This window comes from Varroa jacobsoni, unplaced genomic scaffold (assembly GCF_002532875.2).
Source record: "Varroa jacobsoni isolate VJ856 unplaced genomic scaffold, vjacob_1.0 scaffold_338, whole genome shotgun sequence".
In the NCBI taxonomy this organism is placed as follows: Eukaryota; Metazoa; Arthropoda; class Arachnida; order Mesostigmata; family Varroidae; genus Varroa; species Varroa jacobsoni.
This window is the reverse complement of record NW_019213240.1, coordinates 51,489-74,615: the sequence shown is the minus strand read 5'-3', so window position 1 is coordinate 74,615 and position 23,127 is coordinate 51,489. Positions and strand designations below refer to the sequence as shown.

The 23,127-nt window shown below is 39.4% G+C and overlaps 2 protein-coding genes and 1 long non-coding RNA gene across 9 annotated transcripts in view; 1 reads left to right on the top strand and 2 right to left on the bottom strand.

Moving 5' to 3' along the window:
- Positions 1-3,505, bottom strand: part of LOC111259485 (solute carrier family 13 member 2) — a 65,882-nt gene extending 62,377 nt beyond the window's left edge. For 3 of the 5 annotated variants that reach the window (XR_015310608.1, XR_015310611.1, XM_022831553.2), the window contains exons 1-4: positions 3,402-3,505; positions 946-1,066; positions 533-625; positions 97-171 (exon numbers count right to left, since the gene is read on the bottom strand). Coding sequence is in view for 1 of the 5 variants with exons in the window: in XM_022831553.2 (XP_022687288.2) it covers positions 97-171; positions 533-586 (129 nt within the window). In the remaining 4 variants the exon portion in view is untranslated. Of the gene's footprint in view, positions 1-96; positions 172-532; positions 626-945; positions 1,067-1,288; positions 1,484-1,507; positions 1,829-3,401 lie in introns of those variants that run through there. The other 2 variants (XR_015310610.1, XR_015310609.1) reach the window with 2 other exon arrangements.
- Positions 3,506-11,688: 8,183 nt separating this feature from the next.
- On the top strand, positions 11,689-14,767 carry LOC111259483 (uncharacterized). Of its 2 annotated transcripts, none has more exons than XR_002679658.2 (2): positions 11,689-11,790; positions 14,312-14,767. It is a non-coding gene; the product is annotated as an uncharacterized LOC111259483 (long non-coding RNA). The 2 variants fall into 2 exon arrangements; XR_015310607.1 differs by having other exon boundaries at positions 11,771-11,862.
- Positions 14,768-16,497: 1,730 nt separating this feature from the next.
- Hsf (Heat shock factor) overlaps positions 16,498-23,127 on the bottom strand; it is a 16,722-nt gene continuing 10,092 nt past the window's right edge. The window contains exons 7-10 of one of the 2 annotated variants that reach the window (XM_022831551.2): positions 22,308-22,834; positions 21,839-22,021; positions 21,014-21,119; positions 16,498-20,548 (exon numbers count right to left, since the gene is read on the bottom strand). In XM_022831551.2, coding sequence (XP_022687286.1) covers positions 20,381-20,548; positions 21,014-21,119; positions 21,839-22,021; positions 22,308-22,834 — 984 coding nt within the window. In that variant the 3' untranslated portion in view covers positions 16,498-20,380. The remainder of the gene's footprint in view (positions 20,549-21,013; positions 21,120-21,838; positions 22,022-22,307; positions 22,835-23,127) is intronic. The other variant, XM_086967922.1, reaches the window with a different exon arrangement.

The window sequence follows — 23,127 nt, the reverse complement described above, 5'->3', positions numbered from 1 at the left end:
ATTAATAAAAATTTTACTTCGGCCGAAATCAGATTAAATATATATTCAACAAAATAATCCTCACTGGTATTGGGTGCCATAAGTTATAATTGTTACCTGGACTCCATCGCTGAGAGCCATCGACCCGCCAATAAGGAATACGACAGATGAGAGCGCCTCCTCATGAATAACCTTTAATACACAAAACGGCATATTTACGTACGCATCCTGGCCAAATCATTAGACAGTATTATTAATCACAAAAAGGCCCAGGTTCGTGCTCCACGCTTGTCCTCTATTTGCGAGCAGGAAATCAAGATGTCCGTTACACATTTGATTATAAAGAAGCATGTCCTAATATGACACGAAGAGATTCTGCTAGCTTGCTTGCAGAGATCGCGATAAACAAGCTAAATCTGCATTAAAACGCATTTTTAAAAGGAAACTTAACTAGACGTTCTGTTTCTAGCTTCAAGACGTTCAATGCCTCTCAACTCAAATCAGGATTTTGAGACCCATACACCGAAAGCATAAATATCGTGAAACCTTGTACCAGAATTGCAGGCGATGTTGCCCATTTGGTGGGGTCACGTGACACAGGAAACATAATACGAGGACATATGCTAGAATCGAGTCCTTCACATCCCTAGAATGTTAGGCAGGGCATACACATTAGTAAGCTATGGAAAATTGAAGCCTTAGTCACGGTATAAATTGCAGAAAAGTTCCGGCTTACAGAGCTACGAATATGAATAGATAGCTCTTAGATGTTAACAAACAGAAAATGCAGCTATACATGCGCCATCGAGATAGCTTAAAACTGGCCTTTAATGGTTTGGATAAGAGTTATAGCTACTGATAGATAGATAGATAGATAGATGACCCCGTGTCTAGAAAGAAGTTGTCTATTGTGCCCGATGAAGGTCACACTCACTGAGCATCAAAAAGCATTCACAAGTAACACACCTAATGTTGCGTAACTTATTTAGAGACTAAGGCAGTCCAGCCCGAGATAAAGTCTGGTTCCCTAAAAAACCACGATAAAAGTAGAAATGCAAACAAACACGCTACGGAAGTCTCGTGAGAGCTGAAAAAACAAAAACAGTATTTTATTTAGATTTATTGATTATATATAAATACACATATAGCCTTCGACAGTAATGTTTAATTCTACTTAAGAATAAGATATTTTTCGAAAAAATGCTGTCTGCTTATCAAATCTATAGACTATTTACAAACAAAGCAATAGGTCAAGTTATCTATTTATTAGATTATGGATCCAGAAGGCCATCTCTAAATTTAACCATACCTCATAGATCCGAGTTGAGCATAGCTTGTGTGAACCGATAAAGGCACTTCTTGCGCTTGATCTAGATTTTTCATACCGTAAACCATGCATAGGTAACTCTAAGCGATGTCTCCAACAGAAAACCATAGTTCATATGAATAAGCCGAAGACATGTCCAATATATATATGATTAAAATCAATTCAACCATTTTTACTATTTACTACACCTGTGGTACTTACGTATTCTTCAAATACGTTAAGTAAACAAACAAGCACGCAAGAATGAGATTGATCAATGCCGTTGGCGTACCGAATAGTATCTCGGATAATGCCTACAGCAAGGACCATTTTTCCAATATGGCTGAGTGACATGGATCAGTTATTGAGGCGTTTGTGGCCAGGGTTATCATTGACGATGCCCTAGTGGCACAAGGGGGTGCCGATCCAGACTGTCGCACACTACGAGGATCTGTTGTGAATGAAAACAAACCTAATAGGAAGGACATTTCAAATAACGCTACAGGTTACTAATTCAACCTTTGTTGATGTGTCTCTGTAAACAACTTGTAGGTTGTTAGATTAGGCAAAAAATATGACGCTAAACTAAAAAAATCTATACTTTATTTTTACGCACTCCTCTAGAGAGGAGTACAAAATTTTGAAAAAATCGACACATTCGATCATAGTGAAGAAAAAAAACAGAAACTCGCAGTGTGTTTTTTTTCCAGCAAGCAAAAACAGCAAACAGCGAATCTGTCGGCAAAATCTTAAGGCAGATTTAGTTTACGTTTTCGAAAATTTACATTTTATCATAAATAAGAATACGTTTGTGCGATCGATTTTATGATCTAATCCGTTCTTAGTAACTGACGATGTATCAGGCTATTAAGGCAGTCAAGCCGTGGAGAACGTTGACATTGTTGCTGCTTCTATGTCGTCAATCAGATCACCAGCTTCTCGTTGACACGAAAGCAGTTGAATTTCGTATTATATAAAGGGGTAGTATATACTTAGAGGGTACCCGTTAACTGTCTATAGATTACTGAATGATCCCTTCGCTTTTGAAGTATAATTAAGGAGGTTATTTGTCGTTTTCGAAAAGATCGAGCTTCTTGATTTCCTTAATAAGGTAGCTAGCTATCCTGAACGCTCTTTCACACTAACAGTCGACATGGTCAGCAGAGAGGTAATCTGTTAGGCAGCAATGTCAGCTTTAATCTATCCAATAGATATCCGCTAGCACAATCGCCTCTCCGCCATTACCATTTTCACTCTTAGTTCCTCAGATGAAGCATAAATGTTTAAAGTTTTTATTCCTCTAGGTGTTTTATGAGGACACGCTTGGACAGTCCTTGTCAAAACACGGAGACATTTACTTACTGGCACGTTCTAGAATTAACACAGTCTGGAGTTCTGAACTAGGCCTCTGCAGCATCAATAGGTTCTTTGAATTTCGCATCAGAAATAAATTAAAAGTGTAATGAGTAAACCGCCTTTAAAAAGCCCGCGTGCCATATTGCGCCGGAGATCAGGTGACTGATACGAAATGTCGGTTTCTAGCTCTTATAAGTGCGTCAAAAGCACTTCGATGACCGCCGCTTTTTGATGGATGGTTACCAACTTTTGGCAAGGCGCCCCCTTGTGTTTTGTTTCGAATGGTTAGACACTGCTCAGAGCATTGTATTCGTGTAATTGCCCGTCCGATAGAACGTAGAGCCCTGTCTGTCGGATCTCGGCGCGATACGTCGAGATACATTGTAAGAATTGCGGCCGTGCTATACCATTGTGTAAGATAGTCACGGTTCAGGATCATAGAGCTTGTTTACTACGAAATGATTTTTACTTTCCGTGACAACTTTACCACAAACCCTCAATAGTGAAAACACTGACTAGAATAGAAGATTTGGGTATTAAAGGCGTACCTTGTATATATATATATCTATATATATATACACACTTTTTAACTAGCGTAGACAGTTTTCGCGTTTGTCGGGAAGTAGATGAACTCCAAGTGAAAATTTTTTTTGGCAAATTTGCTGTTGGCCATCTTTGTCAACAAACTGCCATTTGCCTAAAAGTCTACTAATGATAATATAGCAGTCCAAACATATCAATTAACTTGGGCGATACGAACTGTTCTGTGAAGGCCTTTAGAATAAGGTTGGGCGGGGACTCAGTCAATGACCCCGTTCCTCCGATGTTGGCTGCATAGGAGGCCCCCAGATAGAGTGCACGGCGCAACCTTGCTTTCTGTCCCTGGGACCCTTACCTTCGAAAACGGCATACAATGGAACACAGACAGTAGAGATTAAACGATGGACAAAAATGTGGTTGAGCATTCAATCGACTCTGTCAGTTTAACCTATCTCATTCATGTTCAGATTGGTTCTTGAGTTAGGGTCTTATCATACGGCTATCGGTGTGATATTAGCTCAATCCCGTTAATGCTACTAAGGAACTTTTCAAAGTAATGGTACAGTCAATCATAGTCGAGGCAAAACTGGTTGAAATCGTATCAACCGTAATGAACACACAGCATAGAGACGCATAGATGTAGCATCCCCATCGTCTTTAAAATCGTCAAGTTGAACAGATGTCGTACCCTTTCGCTTATTTCCTGGAACAAATGGGATCAAGTCATTGGTCAAACGATTGTCAAATTACCTGTCAAATTAACCTGATTTAACTTGACAGCAACGAAAAGTAAACGCAAGTGGCTGTTAAAATTAATAAAAATGGCTTCTCCAAGACTTTCTTGTGGCCTATTTCCGAATGGAGATTAAAACGTTTTCCGTAACTTATTCATCAAACATATATATATATATATATACACGTTAACGTCATACCAAAATGGCGTTTGTACATTTCGGAGGAACTTGACTTCTCGGTGTCACAACCAGCCTGGTGTAGTCGCAGCTGGTGGAGTATTCCCTCAATAATTGGAACCATTAGTATTACTGTTGCAGCATAAACATTGAGAGAAATGCAGTTATTGTCAGGATACCGGCCAATAGACTGTTAACGAGTGAAAAAGACAGATTAAGTAAGACAACGATATTGTTAGATTTTTAAAAATTCTATATCATCTCGATAAAGATTTGGACTAAAAAATCGTATCAAGTCAAAAAATCGACCTACTCAGGCATAACGAAGAATGTTTGAGAACAGCCTCTCCCTCCAGCCCTCGAACAATAATAATTCATTTAGTGAGAAGCAGCCACGCAGATCTTTATGGTTAAGCTATAGACTGATACTAATGTGGTACAAACTAGATAGAATCTATGCATTTTTAGAAATTATGTAAAATAATGAGGCATTTCATATTATCATTGGGTCGACATGCGATAGGGAATTTCTACAGCCATTGTTTGGTGATAGTATGCCAACATTTAGGGAAATAATGTTCTTCTTATGGTTCATGTGGCAACGTATTTGCTGACTCGAATGGTATATACGTGATTACGTTCTAGGCGGGTGTAGACATGCTGCGTTTCATGCTGGAAACTAGCTGCCCGAAACAATGTTAAGTGACAATTTCTAAATAATGCGCATATGAAACAGTGTTTAATATTAGCAAATTTGTACTTTTTTGAAGTAATTCCAGTGGCCAGAATAGCTCGGAAGGCAATTCTGTAATGCAAGTTAGAGTACTGAACTGCCGCCGCGGCAATAAGCGATCCCAGGAACATTGACGCTGTGTCCTAATTATCACATGATTACGAAATTAGACACACAAATATTAATTATGATTAAATACAAACACAGATAATTTTTAAATAACCTAAAACATCCGTCTGGTACTAGTTTATGAGACAATTTTTCCGCTCTCAACAAAGCTTGGTCCAGCTTACCCCAAAGTAAGCTCTTCCCATATCAACACCTCTGAGGATACCGAATAGGGGGAAGAAGGCAAGAGGTATCAAGGCTATCACCGCCAGGGATATCGCCTCGGTCATCCAAAATAGTGACATGAGGATGACCACCACCATGTTGCAAACCAATAAAGGTAGAAAAAACACTCAGATAGAGCGCGTTGTTCACTGCTATAAATAATAAATACAAAAACCAGTCATATAAGACATATTAAATATAGTAGTTCGATGTGCGACATATATTTTTGCTCAATAATAAATACGGTTTTATATACAACGGCGAGATCATGTTATTTTACGTAAATATGTAATAAACAAACCTTAGTTTGACTATACAGGGGCATGATCGACAGAAAAACTGGTACGATAAATGCGAATACCCTTCACGAATGAGGTCATCGTACCACGACGATTTAGCCACTTCGAGCGCCCGATACACTCTCAGACAAGCTCGTCGGGTTTCTCTAAATCGCGTTAAATATACATTCAAATAGTCAAAATAATGGCCACTAATCGTTATTCGTAATTTGAAAACACCTCTATTAAGCCTTATCTGTCTATCAAGTGTACTGTCGCCGGTAATATCTGTTTGGACGGTCCGACGGTGGAGCTCGCTTTTGAAATTTGTTAGTTTCAGGCGGCTTCCTGAAACTAACAAATTAAGTTGAGTCCTAGTTAAGTGTTTATGCGAAAGCTGTAGGAGGTAGGATGCGTAACATGGATGTAAATTGTCGTTTCTGTTACAATATAGTAAAATCTCAAGAGTATTATATATCTATAAACAGAAGCTTTTTGCAAGTATCTAAAAGCAAGCAATAGTCGTACAAAGAGTTGGTCTAAAGTCATGAAAAAAATATAGTTGAATACCATTGTATCCAAAAGTTTATATCGTTCATTATATAAGATCATTATTTTTCATCGGTAGATCTCGTTGGTAGAACTCGTCGGTAGATCTGATTTGATTTGCAATTGGTATACCTTAAGCATATATATATATATACAAGGAGAGAGAGAGAGAGACAGAGATAAATACACCAGAATAAGTATATCTACTAACATTCGATTATTTACTCAGCATCCAACCTATACCGAAAAAAAATAGTGTATAACCTACGGCTCAAAAATGAATAAGCCGTTTGATTTTTTTTTAGTCATCGAAGCTTTTTTCAGGTTTGATTGTCCCATAGCTTAGTTAGCGATTTTTCTTTTATTTTTTTCTGCGGTATCGAAACGTTCCTTCTGCAAGCTCTTCCTTAGTTTTGAGAACAAATAAGAGGTCACAAGGGGCTAGGTCCGATGATTTTGGGGGTCTAGGGAGCATGCACATGAAGTTTTCTTGCGGAAACTACTCCATGGGTAGTAAAGTATGGACCAGTATTTTGTAGCGATGGAAAACCAAAAACTTATTTTGTCCTAGTTCTGGACTCTTGCATTAAACAGATATGCACGACTTCCTTAAAATTTCTTTATAGTACTCTTCAGTGACCGTAAAGACGGACGGTATGAACGGAGTGATGAGGGGTTATTTGATGGTCAGAGGAAATCGTGAGGAGCATTTTAACTTTGGATTTGAAGCGTGCGACTTTTTTCGGAGAGGTGCCGTGTTTGAACCGGTAATTAAAAGATTACCTATTAGTCACCTTGTTATCGCCGTACGCTAACATTCGGTCATCCGTAATGTCATGTTCAAGCAAGTTTGGCTCTAGAAGGTTCGTTGACAAAGTTCTTCTGGTCTTCTTCGGGTGCTCATTTACTGGACATCCAGTTGTTTCGTCACAAACTTTGCTGTAAACCTTCAGACACCTGAATCATTAGTAAAAATGGGCTAATATGAGCGAATCTTCTTTCTTTCTTCCTGTCTTTTCTTCTAGTTCTCTTATGGTGATTTGGCGGTTAGAACGCACTTGCAAGTTCTCGTCCAAGAAGTCGCCCGAGGCGATGACAATTGATCTCGATAGACTCCTGTCAGTCTTCACGTAACGCCTGAGCTACTTGTATACTTTACCCAATGCCTAAATTCTGCAAGCATTCTGTCCCATGCACAATAAGATTGTGTGATTAATTTTATTTTAATCCAATGCAGGCTGCCTTGTCCATCTGCCTAAATTGCCAAACTTTCAGAATATACAGTACTCTTACCAAAAAATTCGGGATAGCATCAGATCACTACGAAATTTATATGTAGCATGTAGTAAAAACCCTCCTCGTTTTACGAAAACACAAATAGATCACAAGCGATCATCTAGCACGAAAATTTAAACGACTCATTAGTATTTGTACAATGAATTACATCCTCTCACAATAGCACATTTTATTTAACCACTTTGAAGATTATTATGGTTAATAGTAAAACATCGTTTTACCTACGCAGTTTATAAATTTTACTATATAATTGCATATTCGTAGCACTGTAAAGCTTAACGATAGGGATCGCGGTTACAGGCTAGTGAAGCACTGCGAGCCCGGGGCTTTCGTCAAATAGTCGGCCATATTCGGACCAAAAAAAAAATAATGTATTTATTCAATGATAATAATACGCTGTCAGTTTGCTGCATGTATATATTTCAGACTGAAAAGCGCCTTCCGAACCAATAAAAATAGGCGGCTTTCCGATTATCTTTAATACATAAAAGGCCTGCCTATCTCAACCGGTTCTCAGTTCTAAAGCCAATTAAATAATTAATACTTATCAGATTTACTACAACAAACAAAATATATGATAGCTAGAGCTTTTACTCAACGTGTTCCTGTTGACAATGATCCCAGCATTTTTAGTTGTACGATCATAACGGAGTTGCACTACCCCTTGCGCTGATTTTGGGTGGTTTTATACTCACTAAGGTTATTCCCTAGAAGTTAATGTAAAGATAGCTTTTCAGAAAATTACTGCGCTTCTACGGGTGCGAAACTTGCTACTGCGTCCATACAACGCTATGCCCAAACCTGATTTATCTTCCTATCAATACTGAAACTGTATGGCATCCATGTATCAAACTGTACGTTAATTAGCTACGCCTGTCTGATAAGTGGATTTTTATCTAAGGAGACATCTGTCAACCAAGCATTTGTTAAAGCTTGGGCGGCCTTCTTCGTTTCAATCGTCACGAAGATTCTGCCGGGGAAATACACAAACCGCTATGGCAATCAGTTTCTAAGCAGCCGCACATTGAGCTCCAGACTCATCACAAACGGTCACTCTCATTGGAGTGATTCGTCTTGGCCACGACTGCCTATAAATTAGTAGACCTACGGTACGAGCATGTGAAACGGCGATCTTTACGCACAGCCTGAGGTCAAATAAAGTCGGTGTTAACGCTACAGAAGCGTAGGGTTGGGGCGTACAATAAGTTGTTTCGGCAGAGTCCCCAATGAAGCGGAACACTTTTTGCACTAAAGTTCGAATGGAAACCATTAATTAAATAGTGATAGATACTAGTATTTTTAGCAGGGTCAGTTTTCCAATCTAAATAACTAGCCATCATATATTTAAAAAATGTATTATACTATTATAGAAAAAGGTATATAATATATAAAGGTGTCGATATCTTTTGTATACAAGCTAATAGTGGCTTTTTTCCAAACAAGTAAAAGCTGTTTGCTTGAATTTTTATGACAGTTTCCCATGTCCTGTATTCGAATTAGAAGGTACATGTTATATGGCATAGACAAATATCTTACGACAAATTCGCCTTAAATTAAGGGCCTTTTGAGAAGCAAATTTAAAGTACAAGATAAATAAACTCAATCACATCTACTAGCCCGATGTTAGCATACTTATTGCGACAATGTCAACTTATAGGCCTGAGTTGAATCTTTTACTTTTTATTAGATAAATCATGTGAGTTTGATATAGCGATGAAAAATTTCATATTAAAATGCTTCTTCAGTCATTGATTGATTTCAAACACTTGTTTTAAATTGTATTTTTACTGATTCTAATTGGTTGAACTCAACTAAAAATAACCATTTTGTATCTATCATTAACCTTAGGCCAGTTATGTCTTTTCTCTTCAATTCATGTCCGTAACATCCGGTTGCAAAAGGCATAAGCTATTTATACAAGAAGAAGGCATAGGTAAATCTTTATAAATTCAACGTCTTGTGTGGCTCTATGTAATTTTTTAAGAAAAGTCTTTTTTTTTTCGTTCACGTATATTGTAATGAAAATTGACGCTATCGACTTAACTATAGGACACAAAGACATTTGGTACGCCCATACACTTAGTTAAGTTTACATCTAAGTAAATCATAGCTGATGACGGGTGCCATATCTACAAATATAGCATATCTGCCGGCCGACACTTAATTTGAGAGTTGCCTATCCCACGCGTTATTGTGGCCCGCGTCATACGACGCACTTATCAACTTACCCTAAAAAGATGGTTTCGTTACAGCGTACAATACGTAACTGGCTAATATTTACTACTCTAAACTGTGACATTCAACTTCACTTCTGTGTATACGATGATAGGACTGTACGTTTCGCATAGCACCATCACAATTGAAATAGTTCTACTCTGTGAAAAGGCTACGGCACTGCATTCATGTTTCATTCAACTCATTTTAACTTGAAGTTACCGATCCTCTCTACGGGGTTGTTCTTAATGCATCTGCAACGAATTATTTTTTACGAATGACAACTGAAAGATGACACAGGCTAGCCTGTTTGCCGCCAGCATGGGGCAAGCGGGATCCTAAAAATCGAGAAAAAACTTTATTACTTTATAGACTACAAAGCTCTTACTTCATCATAACTATGGGGTTCGACGTTTATGAACAGTGAATGCTCATGTCAATGCGTTTTCGTTAAAGTTAAATGGAGACCTTGTACGGAAAATTGTGCTACACTATACATGTGTGACCGCACCATGCGTGTAGCTTCCTATCCGTGAAAATTGTCTCATCGTTTTGACTCGTCATCCCTGCAGTTAATGTACAGCTTTCCGAAGCGTTGCAGCAGAAAATTGTCCGTGGCTTTTCAGGCCAAAAAACTGGCTATTTGCGCCTCGAAGACCATGCATTACAGCACGCAGGAGAAAAGCTCGTAAAAAATCTCGACAAAGTGACAAGACTGCCATCCTGAAACACCAAGCACTTTCAAGTTTTAAGGCTATGCAGACGCCCAGCAACGATCAAGGCGACCACCGAACTCATCCCCCAGTTGTAGACAGCGGTAAGAAGCTGGATAATATCGAAGCTCAGTCGATGAACTTTAAAATAAGGTCAGCGCCTCTATTATAAGCTTTGTCTCGTTACGGATTAGACAAAATTCAAATGAACGAAATCTTTACCTAGATTGTGATATACAACACAGCCTGATATCACAGTATATACGTATATACTCTTTGTTATTTGCGGTTTTTACGTTCTCAAAAGTTCTAAAAGATTCCTTTGTCTGTTGCCGATTCGATACTTTAAGCCTAACTTGTTCATAGCTAGCTTTGTTGAATAATAGTTTAAAGCCTCATTCTGTTATATGCTTTAGAGGACTGTTTGTCAAAATCCAAATAGCTTTTATTCCCTATAATAATATAGGGAATAATATATAATAATAATTTAATATATGCGTATATAACATGGATCAGCAGTAAGTTCTAAGTATTTTAGACTTGAAACTATCTTCCTAACTTTTTTTTCACATTTTAAATTGGTAAGCTATACTCCAATTATTGTTTAGCTCGGCTAAAACGCTTAACAAGCGTCTAAATAGCTACGATGTACGCTAGTTCAACTATAGCCTATTAGGTCGTAGATTTCGATTTGGTGCAAATACAGCGTCTACCAGAATAATGTCACAAATTTATAAAACTGTTTCCGTCGTTTCATTAACCATGTTTTCGGGAGGATCGCGGACATATAGTGAGAGTCGGCATTTTGTGTACAACGAGTATGTGTCGCTGTTCAGAAATGAAAAGAGATATGGCGCTCCATTGGCCGTTTTCAGCTATTGCTGATACTGCGACGATCAAGTTGAGGTACTGTAAAGTAATGTTTACGAGTTTCACGTCAGCTTTTAAATGACCCTCCACCGGCTTTCTATAGCATAACGAGGAAATGCGGCAACACTTCCTCGTTATGCTACAGAAACATTTGGTCGAACTTCGATCAAATGCTTATTCTGTTGGTTCCTCGTAGTCGATCAGTATCACAAAACAATCCACCTAAGCACTCTAACGTTTTTCACCCGTAGACCACGCGCTATGGACACACGCCTCGGATACCGGGGTCATCGACGGTGGCCGGTTACGCTAGATTTCATCGATTTATTTACTATCGTGCCTGCATCGAACACAACAGTGTTTTGACTCGACTACAAGCAGCGATCAAAAGTGCTGACAACGACTCTATATATATATCGGGTACGATTTGTGATCGTTTGACCTTTCTTTTCTTTAATCGGCAAACGTATGGGGAATGTTTTTCCTAGTAGACGTTACGTGAAGGATACATTATTGAGCTAATAAGTTTAAATAAAACGCCTGAGGTTTTCCAGCTAGAGACAGGCACTTGACTTGGCTCTCGGCGCTACATTTGGCTTCTTGTCTGCTATTGGCGGGCTAAACTTCAGAGCATCAGCACATCTTGAAAGATCATTTGGAGGGGAAAAGGCCCCTAGCAACGCTTGCGGCGTCTGCAGAATCTGAATTCAAGGTAAATAAGTAACCACCAACGATCTCAGAAGAATCTTACACTTTTTCAAATTTGTTCCAGCATGAATTAAAGGTGACTGTAAGTCTTTTTATTTTTCACTAAGCATATGTAATTTATCCAGCACATTCAATTATTTTTGCGTTGTCAAATCTTTAGGATCAGCTATTTTTTAGGTATAGTATCGAGGACTTATCCCAATTTAGAGTCTAAGCTAGGTTTCAGCATTCTGTACCAAAGCTATGAATCGGCGTGGCAACCCTAAGTATTTTGTCTACCTTAATTGTTTATAAAAATAAGGATTGTTTTTTCTCACAAATGACTGGTACTGGTGTTTGTCAACGCTGAGATTCGAACCACCGTGTTATCGTACTGGTCACTTACCAGTGTCATGGCAACGCATTCCAAGGGATATATGTTTTAACCATTCCAATTATGTCTCACAAGTTTTATACAGAATTACGAAAATACTAAAGTGTTACCCTAACCCTACGAAGCTGACGTTTAAACAAGAATCGAGGTTCTCATGAATCTAGTTCATAAAAGAAAACCGAGCTCCATGTAAAGATTACTACATGAAAATTAAAAATCGCTTGAGCTATTTCTGCAATGCTATTGGGCATGAATTATGATGAGTCATGGTGACGACATCAGCACAACCGCCGTCGGAGTCACTAGCGGCAGAAAATAGGCCAAGCGCGGAGACGAACCCATCGTGTTCAGCTTGCATCGATACAAATATCGCTAATAGCAGTTCAGAATGTCCGTTAGTCGTTTACTAGACACATGGCAGCGTCAGACTAGTGACAGCCGCAGTGGCTTTGCTACTGTCGCCGTCCAACCATTACCACCACTGTCGCCGATACAAGCGACGCCACGCATTTCAATATGCTCAACACGCAACTGCTGAGCTGAAAAAATCGCACTTAGAGAAGTAACTTCGGTTTTCTTCTGTCACCACTGTGGTTGCTAATAGAAAAAAACTGATCAGAAAGTTGACAGCACCATTTATACTACATATGTACATTGCAACGAATGCTATTAGCCCATTCCATGGCGAAGTCCTCAATTATAGAACACGCCCAATGCAACTCGCAAAACTGGCAGGCAATGGGAGTAGGCAAGCGACTGCAGTGCTGGAACAGCCTGGTTTTTTCGAAACATACGTGCACACATACAAAGTTCCTAAACTATCGCTTTAATTCCTTATGCACACTCCATCTATCCACGTTCATTTCGCTTCTCGACGCTCTGTGTAACCAATCTGAAGCCAAGGCAGGCCACTTTTACACTGCATGTTCCCCCCAACTCTATGGGCCAAAAAAAAAATAACAGCAGCGAAGCGTTCGCTCTAAACGAACGTACGGAGCCTTCCATCAGGCTCCGTCGGAGCGTACACATTTTTTTTATAATCCAAACGCATAGCGACCACGCACGCTGGTACGCCAGTTGTCCAACGTACGAGTTGGCTCATGCGTATGGAAACATTACCGCGGCGGAGGCGATTTAAGGGACAAAACATAAGAAGACCTCGGGCCTCATCGGATGCGGACAGAACAATAGCGGCCGCGGCTACTGCGACCGATCTTACCGCTACCGCTGCCATTGCTGCGGACTAAAAATACTATTCGACAGAATTTTTATAGAGGGCGAATGACGATAGCTTTGTAAAGGGTCTCGACCGCGACGATACGGGCACCACAGTTTTCGACGACCCCCTTTTCTTGTATCCCCAGCGACGTTCTGGCTTGGGGTGAGCCCGTCTTTGCTAGTGAACGAAGCGCACCCGGGCCGTTTCGAGCTCGCCGGTAACACTCGTCTGACGCGCGAACAGGTCCCTCGAAAAACGAATAGTAAATATTGGTTTGTTGTCTGAACGGACCAAGGGGAAAGGACCGGAGGCGAACTATGCTGGCCAGTTGGAGAAAAGTGCGATACAAGGGGACATTTACTTAACGATTTCAAAGAGATACACGAAGAAGACCAGACAATACGAGATATCATTAGGCGATATAAATCTCTCTTATACTTTTATTGTTATTGTAATTGTACTGCTATCGTTAAATGCAACCCATCAAAGCAGGATTTTTTTGCTCTATAACGACACGACGGTTACAACAACTGGGTCCCTCCCACTTTGCTAGAACCGCGAAGAGAAGAACATGCTTATTACGGACATAGCGTAAATCGAAAATGTTAGAATCGTTACTTTGTATGACATGATGTTTTTGGCAGTAGTAATATTTTACAGGATCAGTGGAATAACCTACTTTCGATGCTTCTTTTTTGTTCCTAGCCAACACGAAGCTGTATGTTGTTTCGGACAAAAGTTAATATATATATATATATATATATGTATATTGCTTCTACTATTCTAATTAATAAACCAAAACCTGAGTGAACGACGGCTATTTCGGGGTAGAAGCCCGAAGTGCGGGAAAAGAATAGGGTGCGGGAGAAAAGAGGAAGAGATAAATATTGAAAGGTGTGGGAGAAATACGTGGGGACTTGACCTGGTTTGCAGCACAGGGACGAAGGCGGTTGTAGCAGCGGTGGGAGACTACGCTGAGCTGACACGGATTTGATCAAAGTGGAGGAGTATGACCCGGAGGGCGAAGAGTGGTAAAGCAGTGGTAAACCACTGACCATTACTCGAAAGACGGCTTTACCACAATAAGCGCTTATATACTATCAAAGTTTGACAGGAGACCTGTAAAGAAGGCTGAAAAGAAACACCTCGCCAGCCCCTTGGAAGAATTTTTGGCCGTCTTCAGATATTCGTAGGAAGCTACTAAGAAACAAATTGTTAAGAAAAACAAAGAATTGACAAACCTGAACATCTGATTCTATTAAATGCCTATTGACATTCTAACGATCGTTGATTAAGCTCCACATGTAATTAACTGAAATTAAATCATAACAGTTTTGTTAACGCCTATTGTCGTTTTCAAAAGCAAAATAAAATGAATTATGCAAGCGAGTTACATCTTTTTAAATCTGACTATGCGTGTTACGTGCATCTTGGCACGTTTTGAAGCATTGTTCCACAAAGGTGTTAGTTCAGTGCAAGTTGCGGCTTTGTCATCATGCCCCGCTTTTAAGACACATTTTTAGAAGGTCCAGTTCTTCTAATCACCAACTATATATACACTCGTCAGTTTTTAATATTTTACACTTTCTCTTTACCATTTGCAGCAACAAGTAGCTTTTCGCGTCTAGGTTACTTTTTGAACCTGAATCTTATTCCATAAGTAAGGGACCTCTGGGAGTCTCTTTCCACGTAGATGATTCTCAGCTGTCCCTTCTAAAACAGGTATTGCATTGTTATTGAGTGCTATTTCAGGGTTCTGATTTTACACTGGCGTATGCCCTGCTTATTGTTTGGCCTCCAAAGTCATCTTTGCATATCTACAGAAGTAAACTGGCCGTGCCAGATAGATACGCATTCATGTCACCTGTGCTCCACCGCTAAAGTCAAGATTTATTTAAAAGGGTTGCTTTTCAACACCTACCGTCCTAATTGATATAGTTTTAAAGCAGTCCATATGCTATAGGTAACATCTTAACACGGGACCTGCTCGATACAATTTCTTCGTATCGGATGCTGCCACAAAGACATATCGAACCTCCATTTGATACTACACTCTTTTTTCGACTAGATATGAAGACTCAAAAGGACAAAATTAAGTAGTAACAATCACCAAAGTCTCACACAGCAGAAGGAATAACAGTGGCAACCTGCTTTTTTTTTTTTCGATATTTACAACCTCTTCTCTATTTCCTACTTTTCCTATAAGAAATACCTACTATATACCGGCTAGCATGCAGAACTATCAAACGATAGCGCCTGTTCGTGTGTTTGTACCCAGTTCGTAATTCAGTTTAGTATCTGAGGAATGCGACTGTGCAAGACGCTTCGAAAAGGAATTCTCAATATAGTAAACAGACGCAAACGTCTAGTCGTGGAACAGGACTGACTTACTGGATATTAACCCGTATAGACTTTTCTTCCGAGCCTTCTTCCTTAAGGAAGCATTATCACCAATTTACCGATTTCTGCCTCAGTCGTATCATTCCATTATTGGCACTTGATCAATAGGAAAAAAACAACGCTGAAAAAGTAGATAGGAAACAGAATGCCAATCACAGAATGCTCAAGCTTGGCACATTTTTAACTCATCACTGCACAGGTCTAATGGTTTTCAGCCTCAATATCTACTGCATTCAAGCGCTGAGAAAGAAGAGAAGCGTCTTAGAAAAGTTCTCATTTTTACGAACTGACCTTACTCATTGTTAACTTGCGAAAAGCTAACTAGAGATTAAGTAGCCGATTTTCGTTCTGAGTTTCGGAATGCTGAACGTTTGATGGATTTACCTCTACGTGACTGATTTGGTGATACTTAGTGGCCTTCCTATTCATGAAACCTAGTTAGCTGACAGCAAGACGTTAAGTTGCTAGTTTATTTAAGCGTGTTACGCGCCCCAAACCTATTGATATAGATACACATAAACCGAATTCATGCAGATTTTTCGTCCATAACGATTCGACTGGTATTCAGAGCGCAAAAATGACTGTACAATTTGGCAGAACAGATAGGCTGTCACAATAAACATTTTCACTGTATATATATCTGTGAGATATATTTATATCCAAATCATTAAAATGCTTACATTCAACTGAAATGCTCGTTTTAATGAAAACATTTAAAATTTTAAAGTTTTTCGAGCTTTTATTCAACTCTCAACAATCTCAACAATATACAACTGTTTCCTTTGTACATTTAGATAAGCGCTATAATTTGTCCTCAAACGAAAGCTCATCTTTTTATCTACAATAGTATTATAATCTAAGCGCTGCGGATATTAGCAATACAGTGCTACATACGCATAGAGTGTGTATAGTAGAATGCGGAAATCTCGAATGACGGATGATGCATTAATGCATAAAATGCGACCATATACTAGTGTGTCTAATGGGTGCTTGTGTCGTTTGTTCGAATGTTCTGTCTGTTTTTATATCTATGTGTTTAGGTGTTTTTATATCTATGTGTTTTAGTGCTATTTAACATTATATTTTGCTCCGTATTTAGCTATTTTTTCTTTAAGTTTACGTCCATTCAATAAACTCTCCGTTCCTACTAGCTGAACACTTTCTCGATGGCAAAGTAATATCATTAGCACTCTTGGAGTGCACGCCGTCTGTTAGCGTCCATAGACTCTAACGACGGATCAGTATATAAATTTGACTTTTAGCTCTTCAGTATATCTAACTGTGTTCTTTTTTCCTCCGCGTATTATCTCTTCGTAGAACAAATTGTAAAATCTGCCCAAGATGGTATTCGCCAACGACGCCCGTTTTGTCGACTCGACAGACGTCCGCCAATAATCACATTCTGTTTTATACTTCTATCGGTGCACCGCAATTGGTACCTTTCAAGGAGTTCGCATGTTTGCGACGCTTGTAATTGCTTCTTCGTCGACAAATAGCTTTCCAATTTTTTTAGTTCTGTAAAAGGCCGACGCTCACATGCCAATATTCATTGTGCTTACTCTCGATCGCTTAAGTTCTATCTTGATAAATCACATAAAGCATGAGATTTAGTACAAACTAAAACTGAGGATAAATTAACAAGGAAACAAGGAGCTGTCTCAGATAATTAGAAAGAAACGTATCGAATTCTGTTTTGCAAAACAAAACGCGATAACTGCCATCACGATTCAATTAATGAAACTCACCTTGTAATGACTTTATCCACAAGTTAACCATTGAGCACTTCCATTCACAATGGTTGACGCCTAATTTGGCGACAGAGTGTATAAGTAAAGATCGCTACACCGTTAGTTCAAACAACAATCCACATTGATAAATAATAACAGCTATCATTATCAAAAGAACACTTCACATTACGATATAGGTCTACGATACCATACTGATTGACAGATGACTTCGGCCTCGTCGCCTCTTCCGCCCCCAAAGCCTGACGTGCCCAATATCAGATGCTGTATATTGATCTCACATAGTAGAACAATAAGCTATGTAAGCGCAGCATTTTTGGAATCACAATATTGAAGATTGAAGTTTACACATTCTTACAAATGACGAGACACGAAGCAAAGGATCGTATGATGACAGAGATGTTGCATAAAAAAACACAAAAAAAATAAATTTTAGAATGTCCCATTGTCACACACACATACGCCCAAGCCCAGACATACACACACACGGATACACACCCACGCACGCACCCACATCCATATACAACTAAAGCTTCAGATGCTCGACCAACAGATTTCTATGAGGTCATTTAGTCTAAGCTGGCTTGGGTACCTCATAGTAAATGTGTCGTTGTTATAACCACTCAACGCACAGTCTAACCGTTATACGGAGCCGCTGCAAATCGCAAAGAGACTACGCCACGCACATGAATGGTTGGTTCGCTTTATTGATTCAATTCTCGAAACGCTGATAATATATTATTGCGACAATAAAATTGATAAAAATAATAATACTACTAAATGTTTTTATGTTTAACAGCTAAATCGAGCTCAATTAAAGGCAACGCAACTTAATCGAACTGTTGAGAAAGCATAATGTACGGCATGAGCATCCCCCGCCATTGCTGAAAATGGACAAAAACTGACCGTGTTTTTTTGAGACGACGGTTTCCAATACTCTCGATTGACCGATAGTAGCAAATCAGTATAAATGAGTTGCCACCCTATAATCATGGCCTGATATGTCACCATACCATCAATAAGAAGCTTGGCGAATGCTAATAAACAGTGTAATTAATGCCCGGTTTAAGTTACCGCTTTTAAGCAGTTCATTGTTCGTTTCGCCTATAATCGGTTCGTATTGCTTGTTTTACAAAGTAGTACAACACAGTGCTCAGCTTGGCGTGGCTAATAGCAGAGCTATTAGCAAATTAGCGACTTAAACGAAATAAAGCCCAAACGTGTTTGTTACTTAAATGGCCAATTTTCCATCTTAAAGGCGGATTCACCAACAGTTTTTCCATATACTGAATTTTTCCATATATAAGAGAACATGGTTTGAGTATCATTGCGCTGATATCTGATAGATCTCATCAGCGCGCTAAGAAGGTATAGTTAGTTCATTTTATTGCAATGACACTTTCCTGTTCCATACAGGTGGTGGGTGTTCTATGCCTAGCTAAACAATCCAGATCGATCTGACCGCTACTTCGGAGCATGATGATCAGTCGCGGAAAAGATAAATATAGGATTCCGCTAGGATTTGCACAAGACTGTCAGCGTTAGCTCATCGCTTCTTTTCATCGAACAATAATTCCTTAAATGAGATGACAATAATAAGCAGTATGGTATCTAATAGTAATAGTAACAATAACGATATTCGATAGCAGTAGTTAACATCTATTTGGTTAGTCTTAAACGTAAAGGTATAATAATAATTAGGCACCTTCAAGATTGACAAAGGAAGCGTAAACGTCCTACGTGATGGTACGTGGTAGCATTAATTACCAGTTTTTCTTTTTCTAAATTAGACGATCTTTCTCTGTGTTCGTACTTGTAATTCTACAACATCATTGATACTGTATCCAATCAACTTCCGCCTTCTTTTTCGATGAGTTTCGTGAACCGTTCAGTTCGCAACATAAACAGCCTGCACGAAAGGGAACCGGCTCGTCTGACAAAGAAAACAAACCAGTCGCTAGCAGACAACAAAATACAAATTATTTGGCGCGTATTTTGACGGCCGCAGAAAGCACATTTATCTAGCCACTAAATTTTCTTTCTGACCTGATAGCGTTAGATCAAAATCGCCAGCACTGAAATAATCCCTGTGCTGCCCAGCAAAATCGTTCAGCTCACAACATGTACCTAACGCCAGGTGAATGCATTCTTGCAAACTTGATATTTTTGTGAAAATGAGAGTTCCTATATAAGTGCATCTGAATATTCGAATATGTTAGCAATCGGCTTTCTTCATAATTTTTGCGAATCAAAGTACACCTGTATCGAAACGAAACTTGCGCGCCACGGGACAAATGCTTATCATTTACGCTTCGCTTATCACTTCGCTGATGTCAAGTGAACTCAAATAATTTTAATTTATGTAATCTATTAATAGGACCACGGATAATAACAACAATTGACTTCTTTTGTTATCCCCAAAATTACCTCAACAAGCTGCAACTGGATTCAGGGTTTTGAACAATATACTTGTCATACTTAATCTCTATTTTTTGCTCCCTTCAGTGTCAAGCTTCAGTCTTTAATTGGGTTTTGTTGTATAGCATTTTCATCTTTGTTTAAGCACAACTCATGGAAGCGTCATGGCAATAACTAAGTGTCGCCAAAAAACAGCCAAAAGCTGTAGACCAAAAAAAAGCTACTATTTATATTTAGGTGTCATCAGTTGCAATCTGAAGACTCATAGAGATGAGGTTGTGGAAGTAGCAGTAGACCACGAATATACAGTTCAGTGTCGGCATCATCGGTACAGTTGAAGATTGTCGATGATGAAGGCGATAAGCCCTTGCAAACCGAGACCACCGATGATATCTTTCTGGCTGCAGGCGAACGAGCGGCCAAGCAGAATTTAATACATTTACTTAAGCTTCACCTCACTCTCGTCGACAGGCTCGTCTGGCGAAATGAGGTCAAGAAATGAGGGCGTCTGATAAGTGACAACCTGTGAATTGTTACCCCCGCTAGATCCTCCGACATTGGTTACATCCGACGTGAGATTGGGCAACATATCATCGGTACTAAACAGCTGAAAAGCAGAACCGTATATGAAAGCGGAAGAACAATTATGATAGGGTACCACGATAATTATCAGAAGACTAAATGCACTACTGTCTACAATGGTTAACACAGCACAAATGTTAGAATTTAATATTGAAAACTATCACGTCGTCCGTTACTGAAACGACTTGCTGACTTAAATTTGCTAGTTTGAAGATGAATTAATAGGTGGTATATTCGATACTGTAAATTTTATAGGATAAAAATTTGATTATTTTATCTAAAAAAATAGTTACCTTATGCTCTAATAAATGAACGACTATGAAAGTCTATTAAATGATACAGAATAAATTTGAGGTAAAAAATAAAAGCCTCTTGACAGTTCCCTGCCCTCACATCTACACAACTATGTAAACAGTAATTTCCACCTACCCTTTATGGATATAATAACGAAATGACTAAGAATAGGTTTCCCTATAATTCACCAACTTACACCCAACAGCGTGCTGGAATCTATATTAAGTCCTCCTGCGACGATTTGGTCTTGCAACCAGTCTAATTCAGTTTCCACACCGTCACAATGCTCACTTAGACTTTCCCTGCAAACAAACAATCAAACATAATCTCACGAACGTGAGCACGCCAGGATAACATAAACGTACACCACTGAACATGGCAGCTCTCTCAATTTTACGTAGAGCTTTAGCGTACCTCGTAAGTAACCTCTATAAACATTGTGGCTAATGGAATAGGAGTCAGTTCATGGGCTTTCTTGCTTCTTGAAAAAATTCGGTCACAAGTTGTTACCGAAGTTGTGCTCTGCCATCGTATCCCTCTTCGAAAAAGAGGAGATGTGCATGCGCACAAGCTCCTGCAGAAGGTACGCCCAGCTGAACACATAACGTTATAATTTCCACTCACCTATTGTTAATGTAGTAACCTAAGTAGGGCAAAAACAAAAAACTGTCTTTAAAAATGTTCATATGACTGTCATTATGATTCTTCGACAAGTTTTTGCGTGTGCGCATCGTATAACTTCATAAAAGGCACATAACATCATCGATTTTTTGCGAATTTACCGAAATCCGATTATGAACCTTTCAGAGTTAAGATCATGCAATTTGGTTTGATTACCTATGAAAAGAAAACATGTTTATTTTTGCAGCTTATTGGCTTTTCTGTTCTACATCAGGCCACTTATTCGCTTGTTGTTTCGTACTAAGATAGCGGGGCTCGGTTAACAAAGTACGCGTTTACTTCATCACTTATATTGAGCATTGCGATCTAGAAAGGTGCTAGCAAACTGTTTATGACCAACGTGTATTTTTCGTTGACAACGTGAGGTTTTCCGGTCGGAGGTCCTGCGAAATGTTGATCGGTAGTTTCGCTTGTGGAACCTGCGGCGCTTTTAAGGTGGCCGGCCAGGCCTCCTAGAACGCCCGTACCATTTCCGCGACCAACAGCTGGGGGTAGCAGGACGGCCGCTTTCGGCAAGCCTCCGCTAGCGTTCATGCGCAGATTACAGAGCAGATATCGCAAAGACACCATTGCCACGATTTATTTTAAAACAAATCAAGACAGGACTGGTTAACGGAAGGGATTTCCGGACACCAGTGGGCAGTGCATCGCACCGATAAAAAAAAAGGGTCTAGATATTGCTTCGCCTCGCCAAGGTATAATTGTATTAGTCAGATTAATGATTGGTATTGGATAGTAAGCATAAACAAAAGTTAAAAAAACATTCAAAAAAGATTTTTATTACTCTTTCAGACCGATGAAAACCTTACTTTTGACTAACAGCTGTGAGTTTTCCATCTACATCGGCCGCGTTCGATACTTTTAGAGGATTCTGGATTGCCACCTCCATGCCTTTGCCGTTATTGCCGCTAGCGTTGGCCGACGTTCTGCTCGGGCCTGGCTCAGAATCAGACCATTCCACTACTGGCGTATTCAACACTGAAAGCGAAGGTGGCGGTGATGAGGATATAACTTCTTCCTCTTCGAAAGGAACATTAAGGACATCCTCAAGGTTGGCGTCTATGGTCCTGCCAGCCGTGTCACCGGAAGCTGTCGAGGCCGTTGATTTTACCGCAGCATTAGCTGTTCTTGCAGTCGCAACTGCAGTTGACGAAGGCTCATTCAGAACTAGTGCGGTTGAAGGAGCAGTCGAGTCTGTGTCAGCTGGGAGCTGCGCATCAGCCAAGGAAGGTGATAGAACAATGTCGCTGTCGAATAGATTATCACACAACTGCACTTCGTCGGCCGCATCGCAGAGGGCAGTGTCGATCGATGCTGGAGACGTTATCAGCATCTCCTGAAAAATTTAAGAAAACAGGGTTGACAAGGCTCAATAAAGGTCTCTGGAAGGTATAACAGTGGGAGAGAAGTTAAAAATAAATTCAATAAAAAAATAAATTAATAAAAATTGAACGACAGTCTTAATGATGTGACCAAAACATTCAACCAGTACACTGGTCCATTAAATTCTGTACTTAGTGAGTTAGTCTATTTTGTTAGGATAACAAATACAAGTCTTGGGGCATTGCACAGTTACTTCCTGTACCTCTCTCTCTCTTTCTCTCTCTCTCTCTCTCTCTCTCTCTCTCT